Here is a 27836-nt window from a genome sequence, read left to right on the forward strand (position 1 = left end):
TTAATCTCCAGTCAAAACTAGGATTTTCTCTGTCAGTGTGATTTATCTGTGGCTAAGCCCATGGCTAGCAAAGCATGGTGTTAAAACCAACACTGGCGTTGGCAGCTGCTGTCTGTAATTCCTTTTAGTATTCTTTCAGTATTCTTTCCTACTCTTAAGAGTGTCCCTGAAGTAATTTGGGATACAGAAATTCTTCTAAACAGAAAATAAGTTGCAAAAATAATCTAAATATACATTTATAGAAAAGCTATTGCTTTTTAAATCTATCTTTAATTAAGATTGTTTATTATAATTTCTGTAACAGAATATCGAGTGTAAAAATACTTCTGAACATAGACCTTCACCCAAGAGCACCAACTTCTTCAAGGAGGTCCTTTTTGCTGGCAAAGTAGTCTCGGTACCATTCAATGTGTTTACGCTTCTCTTCAGCAGTTACAAAACTGTTCTTGGACAGTCCAACACACACAAGTTCCATAAAGTGACGTATAGGACCCCTCTTTGGACACCATGGTTCCAGGTAATGCTCCAGAAAAACATGGTCTGTAAATTGTACTTTTGCTTCATCTTCCAGTCCTGAAATCAAAAAATATTATTATTTATCAAGGCTCTCTACAGCCAATACAGGAGAAGATAGTAAATCAGATTGTGTAAATTCCTATCATCCCCAGCAATGAGTATTACTGCCTTATCAGTCCATAACCTATATTACATGTTTTCTGCAACATAATTTATAATTCTTCGTAAAGATTTGTTTGTATACAAAAATTAAAGATATACTATGGAGGACTAGCCCAAAGAAATCCAGACAAATTCTGCTGCCAGTATAGTGTGTTTGAAAGTGTTGTAACCACTTTCTGCTGCAGCTAATTCTTTGTATTCATTGATGCAAATCAGGATGGAAACAGGAAAAAAAAGTGTGTGTGTTCTGGAGGAGGTGGGTGGCTAAGAGATGGACTTCTACACTGTTGTCGTTCCTTGTCAATAAGGGAACAAAGAGCAGAAATCAGCTGCCGCATGATGGCACACTGTCAATAAAACTTTCATAAATTAAGACACTAGTAATGAGACATAATTCACATTACTCAATTGCTAGACTCAGCAAAGGCAAACACTTGTAAAACGATTCCAAAGCAGTAAAACATTTCTATTATCTTCATATCCCTTATGGCTTCCAGTTACATTTTGAAAGTATGATGCATCTTTGGGTTAATCATCAGTGGAATAGCTATCATAAAAGAAAATTCACAGCCAGACAGACATATTTTTACAAATTATGTTATTGAGAAAGGGGGGGGGGGGGGGCAAGACAAATAACGTTATGCAGGGATAAAACACCATTACAGATGAGGTGATACATGTTGATACCTTGCTCATTGTCAATTGGAAATTTCCAAAGTTTGCCTTGTTCTGTCCACAGGATCATTTCCTCAAAAATGTTCTTTGGTGGGTGCAGCACAGCAAGTCTCAGTTCTCGCTGTTGCAGTTTTGTCCATGTTTCCAAATCAAAGCTCGGTTGAGCTGTTTTGGTTGCATCTACTTTGAAGATTCCCAAAGGCTCAGCTCCAAAGAGGTCAACACGTTCCACACGCCTGTAATAATCAACTGTTTCATTAAAAAAAAAAAAAAAAACTGCTGTGTACTATCTCAAATCAGGTGCAAAGTCACAGATTTTACATACACCATATTACACACAAAATGCAGATGACACTATAAGGCAACCATTAAAACTGAATGAGACATATAAGTGAAAGTAATAGAAATAATATTTCCATGTCAGCATACACACTGTTATAATCCATTCATTGTAAGAATAAACCTGTTCTTAATGTTTCTCATAAATTTACAGAGATAATTGGCTCTGAAGTTTACCCAGCGACTATGTGCAGTTGGTTTACGAACCAACATGGTCCATGTAGTGCAGTCGGTAGTGTAGCGCAATGATAACCAATTACAGTTAATGGTTTGTTGGTTCAAATCTTCCTTGTACCATTTTTTTTCCCTTGTTCGATTTGAAATACCTACATCTCATAATTATAAAACTCATCATCATTTTTTATGAATAACGCACGTCTTGTTGTTTATAATTAAATATTGGACATGAAATTCCTGTTTTCATTTAAAATAAAAAATTCTTAATTATCGACTTTTATGAAAGACTGTTCATAAAAGTTGCTTAAATTAAAAAAAAAAAACCATAACAATTTGATTTTTAAGGCAAAAATGAAAAATCAATTTCTCTTTATTTGGACTATCTCCATTGTTTTATACCACAGAGGTAGATAAGTATCATAGAAACATGAAAACAATTATTTTCACAACATTGAGCTCATCACATTATACAAATGCTGCATCTTTACATTTGCTACTGTACCATTACAGTATTAACCTAACAGAACTGATCTGGAGACAATCTGCGGGATTTGGCCTGAGAAGTAACAAGACTGTTAAGCTGCCAGACGTACTGGAACTAACGCACGCAGCTCTCTCACATATTACTGCCGAATGCTGGCGGGATATAGAATGGCTCGTCATAAAAGAAGAAGAGACAATGCAGTGCCTGGTTGGCTTTGTGGATTCTCTTGTTGATAAGCTCATTATCAACGTAGCAGGTGACACTTCCAGAACTGAAATGTATTTCTCGGATTTGGATAAGGAAGGAGCTAAGAGATTACCAGACGACTGACTGTAATTAATACTTTCAGTGGCTTCAGTGTTCAACAGTACTGTGAAATCCCTGCGGTATGGTTTTGCATTTCACACAACTCGCTCAGAAAAATTACCCTATGTTTAAGTTAGAAATTTTCATCCCACTTGTTTGTAATTAGAATACAATGTAAGGTGAAAATGAGTGCAATTCATGCTTTCTGTCTGGTCACCTAAGAAGCGCATGGTAGTCCTGGAGTTTCTCCGAATATTATTTCTTTGCTCGTCTCTTTTTACATTTGAACTGCAACTTCTCACATCACTGCAGGTTAGTTTGACCACTTGCTGGCCATTGTTGTCCAAGTTGAATGCACTGGTAGAGCTGTTGTCCTGCATTATTGTTCAGTCTATGTGCATGTAACACAGCATACAACATCTCCTTATGATCGTACTTGACTGTTTTGGCCACAGCTAGGCTTCCGCTCCACATGAAACGAAATCCAATGAGATTAAAGCAAACGCGGAAGAATACATGGCATAATGTTTAATGTTTACATCAGGCTTATTCTTATGATGAACAGAGTATAGTCAATATGTTTCCTATTCCACTCGCAGATTGAGCAAGAAAAAAGCTACTGTCTATACGCTTCTCAAAGAGCTGTGATTTTTCTTACCTGGTCTTAGCTGTGCTTATATGACATATGTTAGAGGAAGAAGGGTCATTCTGCAGTCTTTTACAAATACTGGCTCTTGAAACTTCTTTAATTGTGTTTCATAAAGGAATGCCTTCTTCCTTTCAGAAATTCCTACTTTATTTCTATGATACTTATGTGTTGTTGAACCTACTGGTAACAAATCTAGCAATGTGGCTCTGAACTGTTCTAATGTCTTCCCTTAATGTGACATGGAGGGGATTGCAAACACTTGAGCAGTAATCTAGAATGGATCGCACGTGTTCTGTATTTATAGGTGAGCGAAACTTTCCTCGAATTCTCCCAGTAAACTGAATTCGGCCATTCACCTTTCTTACAAATGACCTTACGTTTCCAATTTCATTTCACTGTCTCAATACTGGCCATCCCATAGAGTACTCCAGTAACAAGCTTTTTACATTTACTTTTATCAGAACAATGTTCTAGGGGAATCTACTGAAATTACATGGGTGGCATATGCCCTTATAAACAGAGATGGCGGGTTCTGTTTAAATTTTGCATGTATCCACCTAGGTCCCTGGCAAACCAAAAAAGTGATCAAACGAGTGCCAATTCTTTCTTTGTTTATTACTGGGTATTATCTATCAAATTCTGGTGGTATTTTTGACTGGCAGGTTGCCCTGGGGTCCACAAGGTGTAGTGTGTGCACCAGAATGCTCTCTTATCCACACTGATGCAGCCCCCCCCCCCCCCCCCCACTCCATGATTTTAAATTGCAAAGGGGAAGTTACCTAGTGAAATATCAGCAATATGACACAATTTTACCCGTCCATATTGCTGTGAAGTATTCAGTCTATGTATTGGGAAGAGCTTTGTGTTACATGTAGTAAGTACATCGATATTAATGGCAACATGTCTCATGGCTGAATGCCGGTGATAAAATAAAGTAGAGATATGTCCAAGGCTGAGATGGAGATGTGGTTCTGAATCCAGTTGGACTTACACAGAAAGCAGTACTATGCGTAGGCAGTGACTCGAAAGTATTTCTAACCTAGATACATTATTGCATGTTGGCCTGCAACCAAATGGTTTTAAACTTCTAATAAAAATTCTTTACCCTGTGCTATTAATTCAGATCTAATTTTACTGGGAGAAAAACATGTTACATACTCACGGTTGTGTCAAGCCTGTATCACGTGTACGTCGAAGAGGTTCTGCTGGTGGCTGTTGTGGTGGCTGCTGCCCAAGTATCCTCCTAACCTGGTGTGCACGGCTCGTCTCTTCTGCACCGTGTGGGCTAGGTTTCTTTGTTCTATCAATCTTCATTCCAGCTATGAGCTCACTGTCAGGAAAGTGTCAGTTTTACTTACAAATAATTGTACGAAAGTAGAATGATTCTGTATATTGTCACAGGAAATTATTTCAGTATATTTTCAACTACACTGACGAAAAAAATCCCAACACCAAGAAAAATTAATGTAAAGTAATGAAGTTTCAGGAGTACCTATGTCCAGGTAACACATTTAAGTGATTAAAGCTGCAACATCACAGGTTAATGTAAGTGCGAGAAAAGCCATTGCAAATGTGAAATAGCAGTACATTAATAATCGGCGTAGCCATGAGAATGTTGAATGCAAGTGCGCAAACATGCATGCATTGCATCAAACAGGAGCTGGAAGTCAGTTTGTAGGAGTCCCACGCCCACGGCACTTGGTCAGTCAATACAAGGACGGTCAATGCTACTTGCGGATCATGCTGGTGTTTTTATCTGCTGATTTCCCATGTGTGTTCAAAAGGAGACAGATCTCGTATTTGAGCAGGCCAATGCAACATGTTGAAACTCTGTAGAACATGTTGGGTTGCAACAGCGGTATGCAGTAATATCTGTTGGAAAACACCCCCTGGAATGCTGTTTATGAACGGCAGCACAACAGTTCAAATCACCAGACTGCTGTACAAATTGGTAGTCAGGGTAAGTGAGACAATCACAAGAATGCTCCTGTTGTCATACAAAATACGGCACAGGTCTAGTGTGTCTAGGACGCAGACAGGTTGGTTGCAGACGCTCACCTGACTACCTCCTAATCAACACATCATCATCACTGGCACCAGTTTTCATCAGAAAATACAACAGGCTTCCACTCTGCCCTCCAATGAACTCTTGCCTGACACCACTGAAGATGCAAATGGTGATGGTTTGGGGTTGGTTGAATGCACGCTGCACGGCATCTGTCTCAGAACTGTCCTTGGAGTAACCAATTTGTAAGTTTGTTGTGTCACGTTGGTGCCAACTGCTGCGGACACAGTACGATACCCCTCAGCCATACGCCACGCACAATGGTCTTCCCTCTCACTAGTGCTTTGTAACCACCAGCCTTACTGTGACCATACCTTCCCATGATCACCACTGCCAGCAATTGTGTACTGTGGCTACATTCCTGCAAAGTCTTTCTGCAATATCGTGTAAGGAACTTCCAGCTTCTCAGAGCCCTATTACACAACCTCACTCAAACTCAGTGAGCTGTTGATAACGGCGTCTTCATCATCTTAAAGGCATTTTTTAGCAACATCAACTCACCATGTCCAGTCTAAAAGGTAACTAATCCTCACAACCGTTAAAGTGTGTGTTTAAAGCAAATCTGATTTTAACCCTCATAGTGGCGCTACTAGTGTCACTCTTATGTGACTGCCATAAAATCTGAGTAGTCACCATCTTCCCGACGCCGAAACCCATCTACCAACTTTCGTTTATCTCACTCAACTTCTTCTTGGTGTTGGGATTTTCCTTTCAGTCAGGGTGTACTTGAACACATTAAATGTGTTTTTGTATATTCTGAGATAAATATTTATCATTATGTTGTCTCACCCACTGAATTCTCTATGTCTTTTATAACTGTAACTCCCTCTCTCTTTCTCCCTCCCCCCCCCCTCCCTTGAGACTTTAACTGAGGAACAATAGAACAGTGTTACACAAAAGCAAGGAAAAAGGTTCATGCCCATGTTAGACCAAAAACTCATCTATTTTCAGATACAGCCTCCTCTGAAGTCAATTCACTTTATTCAACATTTTTCTGGAGAACAATTTCCTCCCATGAAGAGAGTTGTGGTCAGCATTCAACAAATGTGCCACTCAACTTGCACTAAGCTTTTTCACAGTGACTTCTTCATGTAAAATGTACCATAATCCCGTTTCTGACTTATCTATGGCACCAGCTATTTCATACCTTTAGTTGCTGACCATTCAGTACCAAATTGCAACTTCCCCACTGCTTTCATATGTGGTTGCAAGTTTCTGACCTTCATGCTGATCATCTTTACAGCTATGACCACATTAAATTCATCAGCACATTTCTTAACTGTTAAAAATTAAGCAGGTGAGTCATTATAAGCCTTCACTAATATTATGGCGATCAGATGCACTAATGAATGGATCTCTTGGTGGAATGCAGTCTACGTAAATACCCTACTCCCACAAGCCACTCTGTATGTGGTCCATGCTCGTTGGTGTGCGAAGAGGCAATTGTGTCGACAACTGCAGCCAGTGACACCTTGTGGAATGCCCTGGCTGTGACAGAGCAGATGTAACCACTCCATCTGCAGCTGAGAATTCATGCAAGAGTGATACAATTGCCTCTTTGGCCAACAATGCGTGAGCATCTGGCTCAGATCCTATACTGATTGGCCCATAAGGAGAGGGTGTGTGTATCAGCAGTGTGCACCCAGATCAGTTCATCAGCACACCTGATAATGGCGACATGTGATTGCCAAAATTTTGTGCCTGCTGTACACTGTGAACCAACAGTACACCCATGGACTGTTTGATCAAAACCATTCTTACCTGAATATGTCACTGTGCTACATGTGCCAACACAACAATCTGCACTCTATTAGCCTGTCAAATTTCACCTTGCCTTGCATATAAGGCCTCTCTAACTTTTCCTTCCTCTCTGTTTGCATCACAACTAAAAATCTCCTTTTTAAAGCTAGAAACTCAGTTAACCACCTTTTCTGTCTTGATACCATAATCTCCACATTTGCCAAATGTGGTTTTCACAGTATGTATTATTGTTGTTTTTGTCACTGTATGAGATGGAGAACATGAAGGGCAGTAATTGCACTTATGCATGAGTAAATGTTGTTGTTGTTGCTGCTGTTGTAGTCTCCAGTCTATAAACTTGTTTGATGCAGGTCTAAACACTACTCCACCTGTGCAAGCCTCCTCATCTCCAAATGACTACTTTTCGTGCTACAGCTAGTCTGCATTCTGTATGCTGGACTACTTTGGCTCATTAATTATTTTTCTGCCAAAACTGCAAAACTCATCTACTACTTTTAGTGTCTCATTTCCTGACTAATTGCTTCACCACAGCCTGGTTTAATTTGACTACATTCCAGTACGCTGTTTTAATTTTATTGATATCCTTTCTGTTCAACTGCTCTTCCAAGTCCTTTGCTGTCCCTGACAGAATTACAATGTCATTGGCAAATGTTACAGTTTTTATTTCTTCTCCCTGAACTTGAGTTCCTTCTCCAAATTTCTTCTTGGATTCCTTTACTACTTGTTCAACATACACTTCTCAACCCCTGCTTCCTTTCCACATCACAGCCTTCAATTCTTAAGTTGTATATAACCTTTCATTCTCTTTTTTTTTATCCCTGCTCGTTCCATAATTTCAAAGAGGGTATTCCCATAAAAATTGTCATAAACCTTCACTTATTTTGCAAATGCTATAAATGTAGGTTTGCATTTTTTAAATCTATCTTCTAAGAAAGGTAGTAGGGCCAGTACTGCCTCACACATTCCTATATTTTTCTGGAAATCAAACTAATCTTCCCGGAGGTCAGCTTCCACAAGTTTTTCCATTCTTGTGTAAATAATTTGTGCCTGTATTTTGCAAGCAAGACTTTTTAAACTGATAGTTTGGTACTATTCACACCAGTTAAGCATCTGCCTTCTTTGGAACTGGAATTATTACATTCTTCTTGGGGGGTTGTGGTGTCTAACAGATAGAGCATTAGTGGTCCCAGGTTCAATCCTGGCTGGAGATGGGGATTTTTCCTCATTCCAGAGTGTCTATGAAGGACCCAGGTTCACTCAGCCTGCAATCAAAGGAGTACTGGGGATCTTTTGTGGAGGTAAAAGGAACCTTGCACTGGGCTCACCATCCATCCCCCCTACTAGTGCCATGGTGAAAAAAGGCTGTATTCTGCCTACTGTCAGGCTAATATCCCGGTCACAGGCAAGTATTTTACATCACTCTCTTCTTGGAATCTGAGGGTGCCTCACTGTCTCATGTACCATGTGGAGCAGTTTTGTCTTGGTCAGCTCTCCCATGGTTCTCTGTACTTCTCAGGGAATTTCATCTACTTCAGGGGCCTTGTTACACCTTAGGTCTTTCAGCACGCCATCAAATTCTTCTAGCAGAGTCATATCTCTCAGTACTTGCTCTTTCATTTATATAATATTGCCAATACATTGTTTCCATTGTATAGCCTTTCCATATACTCTTTACACCTTTTGGTGTTCTTTACTATGCTTACTACTGGCTTGCTGTCTGAGCTATTGATATTCATACATCTGTTTTTCTTTTTCTCCAAAGGTTTCTTTAATTTTCCTAGAGGTGGCATCTATCTTTTCCCTACTTATGCAGCCTTGCAACTGTCTAGAAGCTGTTTCAGCTTTGACATTATGGACTTCCTGTCAATCTCATTTTTAGATGCCTGTATTTGCCTGCTTCAACTGCTGCATTTTTATATAGTGTGGGGCAAATAAAAGTGACCCAGACATGGAGGTACATGTGAACATGAATATATGCATAAAACCACACGACGTATATGGCCACCCCATTATCCAAACCAGTTCAGAGCATAGTGCAGGCTGTGTCAGTGTGAGCAGAGCAGTGCAAAGGGGATGATGGTACTCACAGTAGAGCAGCAGGTTCTGACTGTGGAAAGTTACGCAACAACGAAGTTGCTGAAACAGTTCTTCAGTTGTTTACTGAAAAGTTTTATTGTGGCAAAAAAGTGCCAACAAAGAGTGCCATGCAATGCTTAGTCTGAAAGTGTAGTCAGACAGGATTTGTTTTGACCAAGTCAAAAAACATTCCAAAACCTGTCCACACACCAGAAAATGTGGCTGCAGTTCAAGAACAAATACTCCACTGGACCTGCACATGCATCCCTATCGAGTGTCTGTTGTTCATGCATTAAAACCAGCAGATCCCCCTCAGTGCTTCCAGTTTTGTCGGTGGTTGTTCACTGAGATAACAATGAATGGCTTCGGTGTGGATTTGTTCTTTATGTCCGATGAAGCCTGGTTTCACGTGGCTGTGTCCTCACAGAATCATGAGTTTTGAGCAGCGGAGAATCCACGTAACTTCCACAAAAAACCATCTTGTGACTAGAAGGTTAGGGTTTGGCGTGCAGTGTCTGCATGCCACACTATCGGTCCCATTTTCTTTCATCAGATGCTGTGTTACATTGGCAACATTTTGAAACCATTGGTGGCAGCACTAACGAAAAGACCTACAGTTACTTTCAACAGGATGGAGCATTTGTCCATACAGCTGGCCAAACGTTGAAGCACATTTACACGTCTGGCAGTGCTGTTAGCAGAGGTCAGTATGGTCGCGGCCCTAGCTGGCAACCGAGGTCACTGATCGATCAGTGCGTGATTATTTTGTGTGGGGAACCCTCAAGTCTACGGTTTATTGCAAAACTCTAAAAGTCTTCAAGAACAGAGCAGAACATTTCAAATGAGATCACATCGATTCCAGCAGTCCATCTTTGATCCGCCTTCAGAAACTTGCTGACCAGGGACCAATAGTGCCAATGGATGAAAGGTGGTCACCTTCAACATCTGCTATAGTCAGGTTAGTACTGTATTTCCTTTCCTCTGTTTGTTTCTCTGTACCGTGGAACTCTGTTCTGTTGTCTTATTTGCCTTACCCTACATTCTATCCTTTTGACAATTGTTGTTGTGGTCTTCAGTCCTGAGACTGGTTTGATGCAGCTCTCCATGCTACTCTATCCTGTGCAAGCTTCTTCATCTCCCAGTACCTAATGCAACCTACATCCTTCTGAATCTGCTTAGTGTATTCATCTCTTGGTCTCCCTCTACGATTTTTACTCTCCACGCTGCCCTCCAATACTAAATTGGTGACCCTTTGATGCCTCAACACATGTCCTACCAACCGATCCCTTCTTCTAGTCAAGTTGTGCCACAAACTTTTGACAATTAGATTCAACATATTCTGCAATGTGTAAACTTAAATTTGAAAAAATATTAACACTGAAGAAAATTAAAACTGATCAAAAGAAATACAAAGGATAGGTACAAGGCTGGTACCTATAACTCAGTCAGGACCTTTATAAAAATTCTATCATTTAGTTTTAAGTAACTGAAACCTGGTAGCAAATTCTTTTACTGCAATATAATGCTTTAATGTTATCCAATAATAAATTTCTCTACCTAAGATCAAGAGCTGGTTTCGACTCTTGTTGGCCAGAGGAACCCTGCTTCACTTCTGCCGAGTGTGAGAGCAGCTTGTTTAGCAGTTCTGATTCTGTCTTCTTCGTGTCACCTCCCAATGCCTCAGCAACCTCTTTTGCTGCCTTTTCGACAGGAGACGCTGTACAAATTTATGGAAACAAAATACGAATATATGTGAGACACATGTAGATAATAAGTTTTATTAAGACATTTTTAGATTTTAGAAAAGACTTGATGCAGTTAATAACATATTTTTTTCTCTCTTCATAATTTACAGTTAAACTTTACAGTAATACATAATCAAAGACAGCATACAACCACTGGACCATCATCTCAGATGGGAACTAAGAATTAGTGTTCCTGTGAATTCTTTGGGCAGGAGGACAATGTAAAACTACTGAAATGTTTGTCAATATGTGTTTGTGGAAATGACACGATAATTTTTTATGTTTTTAAATTATGACAAAATACAATGTAATGAAGTATTTATGAATGTAAGGGGACAGATAGTGGCAGGGGAGTTTATTAAAGAGAAGGAACAGTAAAGAGAGTAGGGTTCATATTTGATGCTTCACTGACAGGCCTGTCTTAGCTGGAGAAGGACATGGAAAGGAATGGGCCACAGACCTTTTGAATGGCTTTTGACCCTGAAATAACTTAAAAGAAACCATGAATAATCTAGCTCATGGTGGTTAAAGGGGTATGCAAACTTTGCTGCTCCTGAAAATAAATGCTATGCCTTAACCACTACACTGCAACACAGTCTTGTCTGCCAGCATGCAGTGAAGTGGGGCCAGTGAAGTTGCCATGTAACAGCTTGTGGTTGTGTGTTTAACAAGTTCGGTAATGTAAATTCTTGTTTAAAAGACAACATGAGCCTTTTTTTTATTATTGCTTTCATTCTCTGTAGCTTGTAGATTTTGTATCACAGTGTAGAACCCACTGCAATGCCACAGTCAGATGGTTCTGAATACAGTAATGTGAGCACCCATTCTCACATTTCCTCGTCTGCCAGTGTGCAACAAAGCATAGTCAGTGACAGGCTCTGTGTTTTCAAATAGCTAATGTTTGTGATTTAAAAAGGTTTGATGCACAAATTTGTGTTTAAAAGACAACAGGGCTCAGTTTTGTTTTCTTTCAAATGTTTAGTGATGTGGTGGATAGGGGTGTGTTTACTGTGTGTGGACGCAGGAGGTCCTGAAGATGCTGGTGGCCATGGTCAGTTAACTGCTGGTTGCTGCCTTGGGCTGTAGTTATTACGGAGAAACAGATGTGTTGCATGGGGGACCTCAAGTATCATTTGTTTCACCCACAGGCTCTGTTGCTGAGGCACCTTGCAGTGCACCCAATGCAGTGGATCTGCCCTTGCAGCAGGGTGAGAAAAGTGTGACAATGCGTTCGTGTTGCTCGAGGTAGAGCGCCAATGTAGAACCTGGCCGTATGGCCTCAATCAACCACCCTTTGACTGAACAGGTGGTCACTCTTTCACAGGGTCTGAGTAGGCAAAAGGGGGGAGGTTGTTTGCTAGGCATTGGAAGCTCCAATGTTAGGCAGATTATGGAGCCCTTAGGAAAATAGTGTCCAGAGCCAGAAAGAAATCCAACATGCACTTGGTATGTGGACAGGGGGAGGGGAGGAGGCCCTGCATGTAGCTATCAAGCTCGAAGAGTGCTGTCACTCTGCAAGCTGTGGTTCACATGTTCGCCAATGATATCTGTCACTTTGGTTCTGAGACCATCCTCAGTTTATTACTAAGGGTGGCTGGCAGAAGTAGTGAAGAGTGCTGGCCTCGCATGTGGGGTGCAAAGAGAATCCACAATTTGCAGCATCATTCCCAGAAATGAGTGGCGCCCTTTTGTTTGAGCCAAATGGAGGGTGTCAAACTAGAGGATGGTCTTGGCTGGAGATTTCTGGAACTGCACTGTGGGGTGGAGAATTACAGAATTCCTCTTGTCTGTCCAAGTTGCACTACATAGAGGAAGCAAGTAATCAGCTAGCAGAGTATTTGTGGAGCACACATTTTTCTAAAGCTAGGCAATAGCTTGAGGTTTACTATGGACACTCACTAGTCAATATGCAGAAAGTGAAATCAGATCATATGCAAAGTATAGATACTTCAAATGTAGATATTTTAATTCTAAATGGCTGATGCATTTGAACCAAGTTTCTCCATTTACCGTCCTCCTGGAAAGCTGTAATCTGAAAATTATATTTGGTATTAAGAGCCCTGAAATATTTAATAAGGCACAGAACATATGTCAAAAGGACATGTTAGACATCGCAGAATGTAGTGTATTCATTACAATCCATAAAAATATAATGTCTACTGAGGCTAAAATTGGGATGGACTGCAAAGTTAGTCAGAAGTAACCACCCTCGGTGACCTCAAGGTAATCACTGGATGTCTTTACCAGCCACTCGAGTCCACTGTAACAATTCACAGAAAATCTATGTTCAATAGGTGGGAGTACTCCAATCATACAATATTAGTTGTGGGTGACTTGAACATAGCGAGCAGAGACTGGAATGTGTATGGATTCATTGCACGTCATATGGACAGAGAGTTTTGTGAAGTAGCTCTGAACGCGTTCTCCAAAAACTGTCTTAAGCAACTACTTCAACAACCTACATGCAATGGAGAGATTTTAGATCTTGTAGCTACAAACAGACATGACCTAACTGACAATGTCAGTAAAGACATGGATTAGTTATCATGATGTTATCACAGTGATTCTAAAGTTAGTAAGTCCATGAGGAAGACTAGGAGAGGTTTTACCTATATCTGCATCAACATCTACATGGATACTCTGCAAATCACACTTAAGTGCCTGGCAGCAGGTTCATCGAACCACATTCACAATAATTCTCTGTTATTCCAACCTTGAACAGCACGTGGAAAAAACAAACACCTATATCTTTCCATGCAAGCTCTGATTTCCTGTATTTTATTATGATGACTGTTTGTTTCTGCCGGCCAGAGTGGCCATGCGGTTCTAGGCACTACAGCCTGGAGCCGAGCGACCGCTACAGTCGGAGGTTCGAATCCTGCCTCGGGCATGGATGTGTGTGATGTCCTTAGGTTAGTTAGGTTCAATTAGTTCTAAGTTCTAGGCGACTGATGACCTCAGAAGTTAAGTCGCATAGTGCTCAGAGCCATTTGAACCATTTTTGTTTGTTTCTACCTCTGTAGGTTGGCATCAACAAAATATTTTCGCATTCGGAAGAGAAAGTTCGCAACTGAAATTCCGTGAGAAGATTCTACCGAAACGAAAAATGCCTTTGTTTTAATTAAATCCACCCAAATCCTGTATCATGTCAGTCATGCTCTCTCCCCTATTTCTCAATAATACAAAATATGCTGCGCTTCTTTGAACTTACTTTATGCAATCCATTAATCACACCTCGTAAGGATTCAACACCACGCAGCAGTAATCCAAAAGACGTCAGACAGGCATAGTGTAGGCAGTCTCTTTAGTTAGTCTGTTGCATCTTCTAAGTATCCTGCCAATAAAATGCAGTCTTTGGTTCACCTTCTCCACAACATTTTCTGTGTGTTCTTTCCACTTTAAGTTGTTCATAATTGTAATTCCTAGATATTTACTTGAATTTATTGCCTTAGGTTTGACTGATTTATCATGCAACTGAATTTTGATGGATTCCTTTTATCACTCATGTGGATGACCTCACACTTTTCATCATTTAGGGTCAATTGCCAATTTTCCCACCATACAGATATCTTTTCTAAATCATGACCTTTTGATGACTTTACTAGAATGTAAACAACAGCATCATCTACAAACAACCCAAGATGGCTGCTGGCTGTTCAGATTGTCTCCTTAATTGTTTATACAGATAAGGAATAGTAGAGGGCCTGTAACACCACCTTGGGGAACTCCAGAAATTACAAGACTTCCCATCAATTACTACGAACTGTGACCTCTCTGACAGGAACTCACAAATCCAGTCACATAATAGAGACGATATTCCATAAGCATGCAATTTGACTACAAGCCACTTCTGAGGTACAGTGTCAAAAACCTTCTGGAATTCTACACTACTGGCCACTAAAATTGCTACACCACGAAGATGACAAGCTACAGATGCGAAATTTAACCGACAGGAAGAAGATGCTGTGATATGCAAATGATTAGCTTTACAGAGCATTCACACAAGGTTGGCACCGGTGGCAACACCTACAACGTGCTGACATGAGGAAAGTTTCCAACCGATTTCTCATACACAAACAGCAGTTGACCGGCGTTGCCTGGTGAAACGTTGTTGTGAAGCCTCGTGTAAGGAGGAGAAATGCGTACCATCATGTTTCCGACTTTGATAAAGGTCGGATTGTAGCCTATCACGATTCCGGTTTGTTGTATCATGACATTGCTGCTCGCGTTGGTCGATTTGGTTTTCGGGGTTGTTTTGGGGAAGGAGACCAGACAGCGAGGTCATCGGTCTCATCGGATGGGAAGAACGGCGAAGGAAGTCAGCCGTGCCCTTTGAAAGGAACTATCCCGGCATTTGCCTGGAGCGATTTAGGGAAATCACGGAAAATCTAAATCAGGATGGCCGGATGCGGGATTGAACCGTCATCCTCCCGAATGCGAGCGTTGGTCGAGATCCAATGACTGTTAGCAGAATATGGAATTGGTGGGTTCAGGAGGGTAATATGGAACACTGCTGGATCCCAATGGCCTCGTATCATGAGCAGTCAAGATGGCAGGCATCTTATCTGCATGGCTGTAACGGATCGTGCAGCCACCTCTCGATCCTTGAGTCAACAGATAGGGACGTTTGTAAGACAACAACCATATGCATGAACAGTTCAACGATGTTTGCAGCAGCATGGACTATCAGCTCGGAGACCATGGCTGTGGTTACCCTTGATGCTGCATCACAGACAGGAGCGCTTGCGATGGTGTACTCAATGACGAACCTGGATGCACGAATGGCAAACCGTCATTTATTCGGATGAATCCAGGTTCTGTTTACAGCATCATGATGGTTGCATCCGTGTTTGGCGTCAACACGGTGAACGCACATTGGCAGCGTGTATTCGTCATTGTCGTACTGGCGTATCACCCAGTGAGATGGTATGGGGTGCCATTGGTTACACGTGTCTGTCACCTCTTGTTCGCATTGACGGCACTTTGAACAGTGGACGTTACATTTCAGATGTGTTATGACCCGTGGCTCTACCCTTCATTTGATCCCTGCGAAACCCTACATTTCAGCAGGATAATGCACAACCACATGTTGCAGGTCCCTGTATGGGCCTTTCTGGATACAGAAAATGTTCGACTGCTGCCTGGCCAGCACATTCTCCAGATCTCTCACCAATCGAAAACGTCTGGTCAATGGTGGCCAAGCAACTGTCTCATAACAATACGCCAGTCACTACTCTTGATGAACTGTGGTATCATGCTGAAGCTGCATGGGCAGCTGTACCTGTAAACGCCATCCAAGCTCTGTTTGACTCAATGCCCAGGCGTATCAAGGCCGTTATTACGGCCAGAGGTGGTTGTTCTGGGTACTGATTTCTCAGAATCTATGCACCCAAATTGCGTGAGAATGTAATCACATGTCAGTTCTAGTATAACATATTTGTCCAATGAATACTCGTTTATCATCTGCATTTCTTCTTGGTGTAGCAATTTTAATGGCCAGTGGTGTAGAAATACAGAATCAATTTGAAATCCCTTGTCAATAGCACTCAATACTTCGAGCGAGTAAGAAGCTAGTTGTGTTTCACATGAACGATGTTTTCTAAATCCATGTTGACTTTGAGGTAATTCATATTGTTTGAACACAAAATCCTGCTGAATACTGATGTTAATGATATGGTCCTGTAATTTAGTGGATTACTCATACTATCTTTCTTGAACATTGGCATGACCTGTGCAACTTTCCAGTCTTTGGGTATGGATCTTTTGTTGAGCAAGTGGTTGTATATGATTGTTAAGTAGAGAGCTATTTCATCAGCATACTCTGAAAGGAATCTAACTAGTATACAATCTGAAATGGAAGACTTGCTATTATTAAGTGATGTAAGTTGCTTCACTACTCAAAAGATATCTAAGTTACTCATGTTAGTAGCTGTTCTTGATTCGAATTTTGGAATATTTACTTCATCTTATTTGGTGAAAGAATTTCAGAAAGCTGTGTTTAGAAACTCTGCTTTGGCAGCACTGACTGCGGAAACTATTATAAGCATCTCGCACTGAAGTCCACGCTAAATTTTGAACTCCTGTAAAAGATCGCCAATCTTGGGGATTTTGCATTTGTTTAAATTTTGTATGCTTTTTTCATTGTTTCTACAACAGTGTGCTGATTCGATCTGCGAAGCTAGCGGGATCAGCTCCATCAGTTGTTAATTTATTTTTCAACTGCTGCTGATACTATTTCTCTGAATTCAAGCCACATCTGGTCTGCACTCACACTGTTAATTTGGAAGGAATGGAGATTGTCTCTCAGGGAGGTGACAAATGAATTTTTATCTACTTTTTTTTTTTATAGGTATATTTTTCATTTATTTTTGGAAAATTTTGGAGTTACAATATGCAATCTCGCTATGACAACCCTGTGTTCATTAATCCCTGTATCCCTTTTGATGCTCGTTATTAACTCAGGATTATTTGTTGCTAACAGGTCAAGTGTGTTTTTGCAACCGTTTACTATTCAGGTGGGCTCGTGAACTAACTGCTTGAAATAATATTCAGAGAATGCATTTAGCACAATTTCAGATGTTATTGTATGTGTAACTTTGGATTTAAACATGTGTTTTTGCCGACAAATTGAGGATAAACTGAAGTCACCACCAACTATAACTGTACGAATTGGGTACATGTTTGAAATTAGTTCAAGTTTTCTTTGAACCTTCCAGCAATTGTCTCGCATGAGTTGGGAGACTGGAAAAAGGATTCAATCAATATTTTTTCTGGTTGGCAAGACCTGTACCCACACTCACTTAGAGGTATTATATACTTAAATTTCACTGCAAGATTTGTTGGAAAGAGCAGATAAGTAGCTGTTGTCTATTCAATGTCTAAGTAGGATGCCATCATTTAGTTGCATTATGCTGGAGTACAGTTTAAACTGACTATAAACTGCACTCTGGAGAAGTATACGCCAAGTAAGTGGATTAAGAATGGGAAAGATCCACCTTGGTCTATTAGACAAAACTCAGAAAATGCCGAGGAAACAGACTGCTGCACTTTCAGCTCAAAAAAGAGTACAGAAATTCTGACAGGCAAAAGGTTTTGGAATTTTGTGTGTGTATGATTTAGGAAATATCGCTAATAAATCTCAGCATGCAATTTTCTGTACGATACTGTGGATCATGGATGAATGGCAACAGGCAGATTCCATATTCCTAGACTTCCAGAAAGCATTTGACATGGTGTCCCAATGCAGAAGTTAATAAAGGTCTGAGAATGAGAATGTCCAGTCACATTAATGTGACCACCTGTCAAAAGACTGAATAACCAACTTCTGCAGTGTGGGCCACTGCCAGACATGCAGGAAAGGTCACTGAGGTTCTGGAAGGTACCAACAGGGATGTGGAGCCATGCCGACTCCAGTGCCATGTCCAGCTGCACTGTATTTCTTGTTTGAGGATCCCTGGTGCGAGGTGGTCCCACAATTCTTGAATGGGTTTAAATCTGGGGAGTTTGGTGGTCAGGGGAATAAAGTAAACTCATCCTGGTACTTTCTGTATCATGCATGTACACTGTGAGTTGTGTCACATGACGCATTGTTCTGCTGGTAGTGCTAAGGTGGACACGCATACTTTTATTGACCCATTGTGCCTTCCATAATGATGAACTCACCGACGGAATACCAAGAAAACATATCCCAGACTATAACGCTTCCTCCTCCGGCCTGGACTCCTCTGACAATTGTTGGATGCTATTTGCTCTCAGATGTTCGCACCATAGATGTCAATGGCCACCTGTCATCTGAAAAGGCCATCTGTTGACATCCAGTTGCAATACTGGTATGCAAATTCCAGCCTTCATTGCTGATGAACAGCAGTCAACATGGGTGTGTGAACTGGACATCTGCTGCGCATGCCCATACACAGCAACATTCATGAGGAGACACTGTTGGTACCCCTCAGTTCATACACGCGGACAGTCGCTCTACAGCTGCATGTCTACTTTCCCATACACATCTCCACAGCTGCTGTTCACCGCTGTCATCTATGGCTGAGGGGCACCACAGTTGCCTTGGTGCTGGTTTTGGTGAGTGCCATGCAATTTTTCCATGCACAGTATACTTTAATTGTGGCAGCACATGAAAAGTTTATGGACCCAGACGTTTTGTAAATGCTTCCACCCTTGGCCAATGATCATGACCTTATGGATGTCAGAAACACATTCCGTTTCTGCATTATGACAGTGACTGCACTGTTTCCCACATCCCCCCTGACATGCTTCATAGACCCTTCACTGCTAGTGCTGCCATTTGCTGTCTGTGAATGGTTATTGTATGCTGATGTTGAACACAGGAAGTAGTCACATTTAAGTGATTGGACTGTGTAGTGAGAGACTTGAAGACTTTTTAAGTAATAGAACCCAGTATGTTTTCCTGCATGTCGAATGTTCATCAGGGACAAGGATATTGTCAGTTGTGTCCCAAGGATGTGTGATAGGACGGCTCTTGATTTGATGGATGGGTGAGCAGGAATCTGTGACTGTTTGCCTATGATGCTGTGCTTAAATAAGGAAGTGTCATTATTTATTGATTACAGGAGGATACAGGATGAATTCGACAGAATTTCTATTTGGTGTGATGAATGAGGCTTGCTCTAAATGTGGAACATGTAAGCTAAAGGAGACGAGTAGGAAAATCAGTTCTGAAGAAATATTTATGCTCTCAGACACAGGCCTCCCTCAGAAACAGAATTCTCACATATTCATACACACATGACTACTTTCTCTGGGCATTATGCCAAACTACGACTGTATCTAATGTGAGCAGGATTCTGCTTGGGCAAGTGGAGAAGGTAAGGAGATGGCATGTGACAGTCTGGGGGAGGATAGCTGGGTAAGGGTGAGGGAAGACACTAGTGCAGGCTGTGGGAGCATGAGGGACATGGTGGGGACAAAAGCCCTAGCAGCCCTATCCTGTCCACACTCCCAACCTCCCCCCAAATAGGAGCCCTAGCAGCCCTATACCATCCCCACCACATCCCAGTACACTCCCACAGGCAGCACTAGCATCTTCTCCACCCCCTGCCCTGTCATCTCTCCCCCTCCCAACTGCATGACTCCTCCTTACTCCACCTCCTCCCCATCTAATTGCTGCTCATGTCAAGCACTGCCACAGTCGGGCCCTAGCACCCAGGGACAGTAACCATGTGTGTGTGAGTAGTTGTGTTAATATATAAGAGCTCTACTTCTGAGCAATCTATCCATTGTATATTGCTGTTATTCCATCCTTCATGTTCCACTGTTTGAAAAACAATGGTGTAATGTTTGGATACAATATAGTTGTGAGCTGCTTCTCACACCCATAATGATGAAATATCTTGGTGGAATGTTGCAAAGTGATACAAAATGTAAAGAGCACATAAGGCAGTTTTAGGAAAGGCAACTGGTGGACTCTGGTTTATTGGGATAAGTGTAGGAAAGTGTAGCTCATCTATAAAGGAGACAGAGTATAGAACACACGTGTTCATTCTTGATACTGTTCGGGATCCCCAAACAGGTTGGATTAAAGGAAGACCAAAGCAATTCAGAGGCAGGCTGTTAGATTTGTTACAGATAGTTCTGATCAACATGCATATATTATGGAAATGCTACATGAACTAAAATGCAAATCTCTAGAGGGAAGCTAATTTTGTTGCAGAACACTACTGAAGAAGTATAGAGAACTGGCACTTTTCCCTTGCTCTATTGGTTAACAGAACAGGAAAGGGAATGAGAATTATGGTACTTTGTGGAATGTGTGTGTATTAGATGTACAAATACAATATCACAGAAGATAAAAGCAAATACTCTCAAGGGACAAATGGTCCAAAAAATGAACCACATGGTTGAAAATGCCTGTCACAGATGAAAGGAAGAGGGGAGGGACAGGGAGAGGGAGAGGAAAGGGGATTGCTTAGGACTCTTGTTAATAATCAAAGTTGCTTTAGCTTTTTTGGGCAAGGATGGGATAGGAAATCAGCTGTTGCTAATCTGAAGAACCATTCAACCATTCACCTGAGGGTTTTAATGGTAACCATCAAACATTATTTGTACCAAACTTTTTTGGATTCCCATATATTACCCTTGGATGACTAATCTTCATTTTTCTTTCATGCTCCTCAATAATCTCCTTTATGCTTTCTGTTCTATGTGCTACATTCTGCTCAAGCTCACATACATGAATAGAGGAGAGGCAAAGCAAGGAGAGAAGGGAGGAAGAGGTGATCATTAGAGCTAAAATATTCATTTCAGAAAGGACAAAGAAAATAACTGGCCCTGGCCTTATTGACGAGACCAAGTGAGAAGTAAGTTCTGATCTAAAATAACTGTGGGAAATCATAGACAACCTCAAGGATGATGAGAAGATGGTGACTTTAACAGCTAAACGTTTCCGACGCTTACTAGTGCCTAAACTACTGCATGACTTCACTTAGCTATGCCAGTACAGCTTCCTCCTCACACCTATTTGTTGTCTCCTATATTACAGTTAACTGACAGATGTGGTGCATTGGTTAAGACACTGCACTCACCTTTGGGAAGGGCAGGTTCAAATCCACAAATGGCCACCCCAGTTTAAGCTTTTTGTGACACCCCCCAGTCACTTAAGGACATGACCAGCTTCCTTCTTCATCCTTATCTAATCCGCAATTGTGAGGAAGACATCTAAAATTATCATCATCATCATCATCATCATCATCATATGTTCAGAGAATGAACACTGTAATGTGGCTAAGGTTGACAGGCGATGTGCATGTGTTCACAAGAGTGGTGAGTGAAAATTTTCATGGATTTGGAAGCTGGATTGTGTCAGCACTACCAGTTGAAACACCTCACTCGCCATCAATGAGAGAGAGAATTTGCAGATGGAATTTGTTAAGTTAAAGTCAATAAGAAAACTACGTTCTAACAGGGAGTGCACAAATGGCTCAGGTGGTGACTGAAGAGGCCAAACAACACTCACTGGATGTGTGTTTCTGCATGGTATGGTGCAACAATGTATGCAAAACTCTAATTTGGGAGTGACAAATTGATACTGTGGTGAACAGCATATAATGATAGCAAGATTGGATGTTCCATGCAACAAACGCATCTCTGTGTCTTATCAAACCAAAAATTTTTGTTTTTTGGACTCTTTGTGAAGGAAATGAAGAGATCAGACATGTGAGAGGAGGAGAGAGATTGTATTGCTGTGAGACACCATTATGATATTTAGATCTCTCATAGGTGAAGTTTGGAACAATAATGCAAACCTGCATTTTGCATGGTCAGAATTCGTTGAGAGATTATCTCCGAATCAATAAACTTTAACTTGCAAAATTGTTGGACCAATCATCCAGACTCATCAAACAACATATCACACAGTTGCAGCAAACGATCTGAATAGTAAAAGTTTGAGAGATTTCGGGTGGAACAGATAACGACAAGGAATTTCCGTGAGAGTGCCGTTGCGGACTACACCTCTTGCTCTCCTGTGGTATTTTAAACAAAATATTTATATTTTCCAGGTTTTCAGGAGAGTAAAGATAAAAGGAAATAAGGAACTAAGCTAAACCAACTAAAACCATTAACTAAACCAACAATTAAAATATGAAAAGAATATTCATTTAGAATAGTAAAGAAATAATATTTCAATTAACTAATCAAATAATAATAACAATAATAATAATAATAATAATAAGAACAAGAATAAGCCTCCGGTATGTTCTGCCAGTCGTAAAAGGCGACGAAAAGAACAAACGACTAATAGGGCTAACCCCCCTTTTAGTGTGATTAGTTGGTTCAGGACAGAACTAATGAAGCCTCGGACAAACGCTGTCATGGTCGGGGACGACGCTTGAACCCTATGCCTGTCCACAATGGTAACGACACTGCTAGCCACACGGAAAATGATTTAAATCCAAATAGAGGTGTTTTGCAGGATATGCCTCCTGCAACCACTCTAGAAGGAAAACAAAGACAGAGGATGAGATGGTCAGATGAAATTAACCAACACCTCATGTTCTGTTATTACAAAGCAACAAACTTAGGAACCAACACAACTGCATACAGATCACAAGCATACACAAAATTTATTACCAGGTACCCAGAATTAAAATTTTTAACAGAACAACAACTAGCTGATCAGATCTGTGTAATAATCAAACATAACAGGATACACCAGTCAGAATTAGAAAACATCAAACAACAAGTACAACAAATACTGGAACAAAATAAAGTGCAATCAGAAGAAGAAGAAAATACAGTAATGGACTCAAACATCCCAGAGCAAACAAACAAAGAACACCACACATCAATTAAACAATCAGAGCAAAATGAAATCTTAAGACGGCCACCAGAACAAGCACAAATAGAACATGAAGTGACACACATGTTAGATAGAAGAAAAATTTCAGCTAACATACATAGAATACAAAGACACTAATACAGACATTAGACCATTCTTGCATAGACCAGCCAATAACCCACAAGTCAAAAGAACAATAACAACTATCAACACAATCATAAACAACGAAATAAATGTAAATACAACTATGGAAGAGTTACAACTACTGGTATATAGGAGCACTCACTACACTAAATATACACACTAGGCAGAGATCAGAACAAACCAACATGCAGAAGAAATCCACAAAACCAGCATGGCAACACAGGCTACAGATCAGAATAGAAAAACCGAGAAAAGACATCGGACAGCTAACACAGTTTATAAGAAATGAAATATCAAACAAAAAACGAAAAAAGTTACGTAAAATCTCACAAGAAGCGATAGAGCAAGTAGATGAAAAGAAGCAGAAATTACAAGCATTGGCCGAATGACTTAGAAGATACAAAAAAAGTGAAAATAGAAGGAAACAAAACCAAACATTCGACACAAACCAAAAGAAATTTTATCAGACAATAGATAACACACACATTAAAATAGACAACCCACCAAACATAACAGACATGGAACACTTCTGAAGCAACATATGGTCAAACCCGGTACAACATAACAGGCATGCACGGTGGATACAAGCAGAAACAGACACATACAAGATGATACCACAAATGCCTGAAGTGATAATTTTGCAACATGAAGTCACCCGAGCAATTAATTCTACACACAATTGGAAAGCCCCTGGAAAAGATAAAATAGCAAATTTCTGGCTAAAGAAGTTCACCTTAACACATTCATATCTAACTAAATTATTTAACAATATAATGGAAGGAAACATTCCACGTGGGAAAAATTATATATAAAAACAAAGATGAGGTGACTTACCGAACAAAAGCGCTGGCAGGTCGATAGACACACAAACAAACACAAACATACACACAAAATTCAAGCTTTCGCAACAAACTGTTGCCTCATCAGGAAAGAGGGAAGGAGAGGGGAAGACGAAAGGAAGTGGATTTTAAGGGAGAGGGTAAGGAGTCATTCCAATCCCGGGAGCGGAAAGACTTACCTTTGGGGGAAAAAAGGACAGGTACACACTCGCACACACGCACATATCCATCCACACATACAGACACAAGCTTTGTGTTTGTTTGTGTGTCTATCGACCTGCCAGCGCTTTTGTTCGGTAAGTCACCTCATCTTTGTTTTTATATATAAATTATTTAACAGTTACATTGCAGACCCATACACATTCCCTGATACACTTACACATGGAATAACTTATCTGAAACCTAAAGATCAAGCAGACACAGCAAACCCAGCAAAATATCGCCCCATAACATGCCTACCAACAATATACAAAATATTAACTTCAGTCATTACACAGAAATTAATGACACATACAACACAGAACAAAATTATAAATGAAGAACAAAAAGGCTGCTGCAAAGGAGCACATGGATGTAAAGAGCAACTGATAATATATGCAGAGGTGACATATCAAGCTAAAACTAAACAAAGGTCGCTACACTATGCATACATTGATTACTGAAAAGCTTTTGATAGTGTACCCCACTCATGGTTACTACAAATATTGGAAATATACAAAGTAGATCCTAAATTGATACAGTTCCTAAACATAGTAATGAAAAATTGGAAAACCACACTTAATATCCAAACAAATTCAAATAATATCACATCACAGCCAATACAGATTAAGCGTGGAATATACAAAGGAGACTCATTAAGTCCTTTCTGGTTCTGCCTTGCTCTGAACCCACTACCCAACATGTCAAATAATAAAAATTATGGATACAATATTACTGGAACATACCAACACAAAATCACACATTTGCTATACATGGATGATCTAAAACTACTGGCAGCAACAAATCAACTCAACCAATTACTAAAGATAACAGAAGTATTCAGCAATGATATAAACATGGCTTTCGAAACAGACAGATGTAAGAAAAATAGCGTAGTCAAGGGAAAACACACTAAACAAGAAGATTACTTATTGGATAACCACAGCGACTGCATAGAAGTGATGGAAAAAACAGATGCCTATAAATATCTAGGATACAGGCAAAAAATAGGAATAGATAATACAAATATTAAAGAAGAACTAAAAGAAAAAATATACAAAGACTAACAAAAATACTGAAAACAGAATTGACAGCAAGAAACAAGACAAAAGCTACAAATACTTCTGCTATACCAATATTGACCTATTCATTTAGAGCAGTGAAATGGAGTAACACAAAACTGAAGCACTCAGTACACTTATACGATCACAATGCCACAAATATAGAATACATCACATACATTCAGCAACAGAAAGATTCACATTAAGCAGAAAGGAAGGAGGAAAAGGATTTATCGACATAAAAAACCTAAATTATGGACAGGTAGACAATTTAAGAAAATTCTTTATAGAATGAGCAGAAACTAGCAAAATATGCAAAGCAATCACTCATATAAATACATCGGCTACACCATTGCAGTTTCATAACCACTTCTACAACCCTTTAGATCACATAACATCAACAGATACGAAGAAAGTAAATTGGAAAAAGAAAACACTACATGGCAAGCACCCGTATCATCTAACACAGCCACACATCGATCAAGACGCATCCAACACATGGCTAAGAAAAGGCAATATATACAGTGAGAAGGAAGGATTCATGACTGCATTACAGGATCAAACAATAAACACCAGATATTACAGCAAGCATATCATTAAAGATCCCAATACCACAAAAGATAAATGCAGACTTTGCAAACAACAAAAAGAAACAGATCACATCACAAGCGGATGTACACAATACTCCAGAAGACATGACAATGTAGCAAAAATAATACATCAACAACTTGCCATACAACATAAACTAATAAAACAACAGAACCATTATAACAGATAAAACAACACCACATAACAAACCTGACATCATACTCACCAATAAAAAGAAGAAATTAACACAACTAATCAAAATATCCATACCCAATACAACAAATATACAGAAGAAAACAGGATAAAAAATTAAAAAATACATCCAACTGGCTGAGGAAGTCAAAGACATGTGGCATCAGGATAAAGTTGACATCATACCAATTTTACTATCAACTACAGGAGTCATACCACACAATATCCACCAGTACATCAACGCAATACAGCTACATCCAAACATATACATACAACTACAGAAATCTGTGATTATTGATACATATTCAATTACCTGAAAGTTCCTAAATGCAATGTAACATATACCGTACAATTAAAAGGAAGTCACGCTTGATCGAGGTCCGTGTCACTTTCCATTTTTAACCAGACATAACGTCTGAGACAGGAAAGAATAATAATAATAATAATAATAATAATAATAATAATAATAAACCCCGTGGAGGCCCGGGAAAAGAATCGGCCTCCGGTATGTTCTGCCAGTCGTAAAAGGCGACGAAAAGAACAAACCACTAATAGGGCTAACCCCCCTTTTAGTGTGATTAGTTCGTTCAGGACAGAACTAAAGAAGCCTCGGACAAGCGCCGTCATGGTCGGGGACGACGCTTGAATCCTATGCCCGCCCACAATGGTAACGACACTGCTAGCCAACTGGAAAATGATTTAAATCCAAATAGAGGTGTTTTGCAGGATATGCTTCCTGCAACCACCCTAGAAGGAAAACAAAGACAGAGGATGAGATGGTCAGATGAAGTTAATCGACACCTCATGTTCTGTTATTACCAAGCAACAAACCTAGGAACCAACACAACTGGATACAGATCACAAGTATACACAACATTTATTACCAGATACCCAGAATTAAAATTTTTAACAGAACAACGATTAGCTGATCAGATCCGTGTAATAATAAAAAATAACAGGATACCCCAGTCAGAATCAGAAAACATCAAACATCAAGTACAACAAATACTGGAACAAAATAATGTGGAATCAGAAGAAGAAGAAAATACAGTAATGGACTCAAACATCCCAGAGCAAACAAACAAAGAACAACATGCACCAATTAAACAATCAGAGGAAAACGAAATCTTAAGACAGCCACCAGAACAAGCACAAATAGAACACAAAGTGACACAGATGTTAGATATAGAAGAAAAATTTCAGCTAACATATATAGAATACAAAGACACAAATACAGACATTAGACCATTCTTGCGTAGACCACCAAATAACCCACAAGTCGAAACAACAATAAAAACTATCAACACAGTCATACACAACAAAATAAATGAAAATACAACTATGGAAGAGTTACAACTACTGGTTTATATAGGAGGACTCACTACACTAAATATACACACTAGGCAGAGATCAGAACCAACCAACACACAGAAGAAACCCACAAAACCAGCATGGCAACACAGGCTACAGATCAAAATAGAAAAACTGAGAAAAGACATCGGACAGCTAACACAATTTATAAGAAATGAAATCTCGGAAAAAAACCGAA

The 27836-nt window shown here is 40.0% G+C and overlaps 1 protein-coding gene across 3 annotated transcripts in view; it reads right to left on the minus strand.

Moving 5' to 3' along the window:
• Positions 1-250: 250 nt before the first annotated feature.
• Positions 251-27836, minus strand: part of LOC124551709 (28S ribosomal protein S31, mitochondrial) — a 73668-nt gene continuing 46082 nt past the window's right edge. For all 3 annotated transcript variants that reach the window (XM_047126461.1, XM_047126463.1, XM_047126462.1), the window contains exons 5-8: positions 10768-10927; positions 4471-4638; positions 1366-1589; positions 251-573 (exon numbers count right to left, since the gene is read on the minus strand). In XM_047126461.1, coding sequence (XP_046982417.1) covers positions 341-573; positions 1366-1589; positions 4471-4638; positions 10768-10927 — 785 coding nt within the window. In that variant the 3' untranslated portion in view covers positions 251-340. The remainder of the gene's footprint in view (positions 574-1365; positions 1590-4470; positions 4639-10767; positions 10928-27836) is intronic.

The sequence above is a fragment of the Schistocerca americana genome, chromosome 1 (genome assembly GCF_021461395.2).
Source record: "Schistocerca americana isolate TAMUIC-IGC-003095 chromosome 1, iqSchAmer2.1, whole genome shotgun sequence".
NCBI lineage: Eukaryota > Metazoa > Arthropoda > Insecta > Orthoptera > Acrididae > Schistocerca > Schistocerca americana.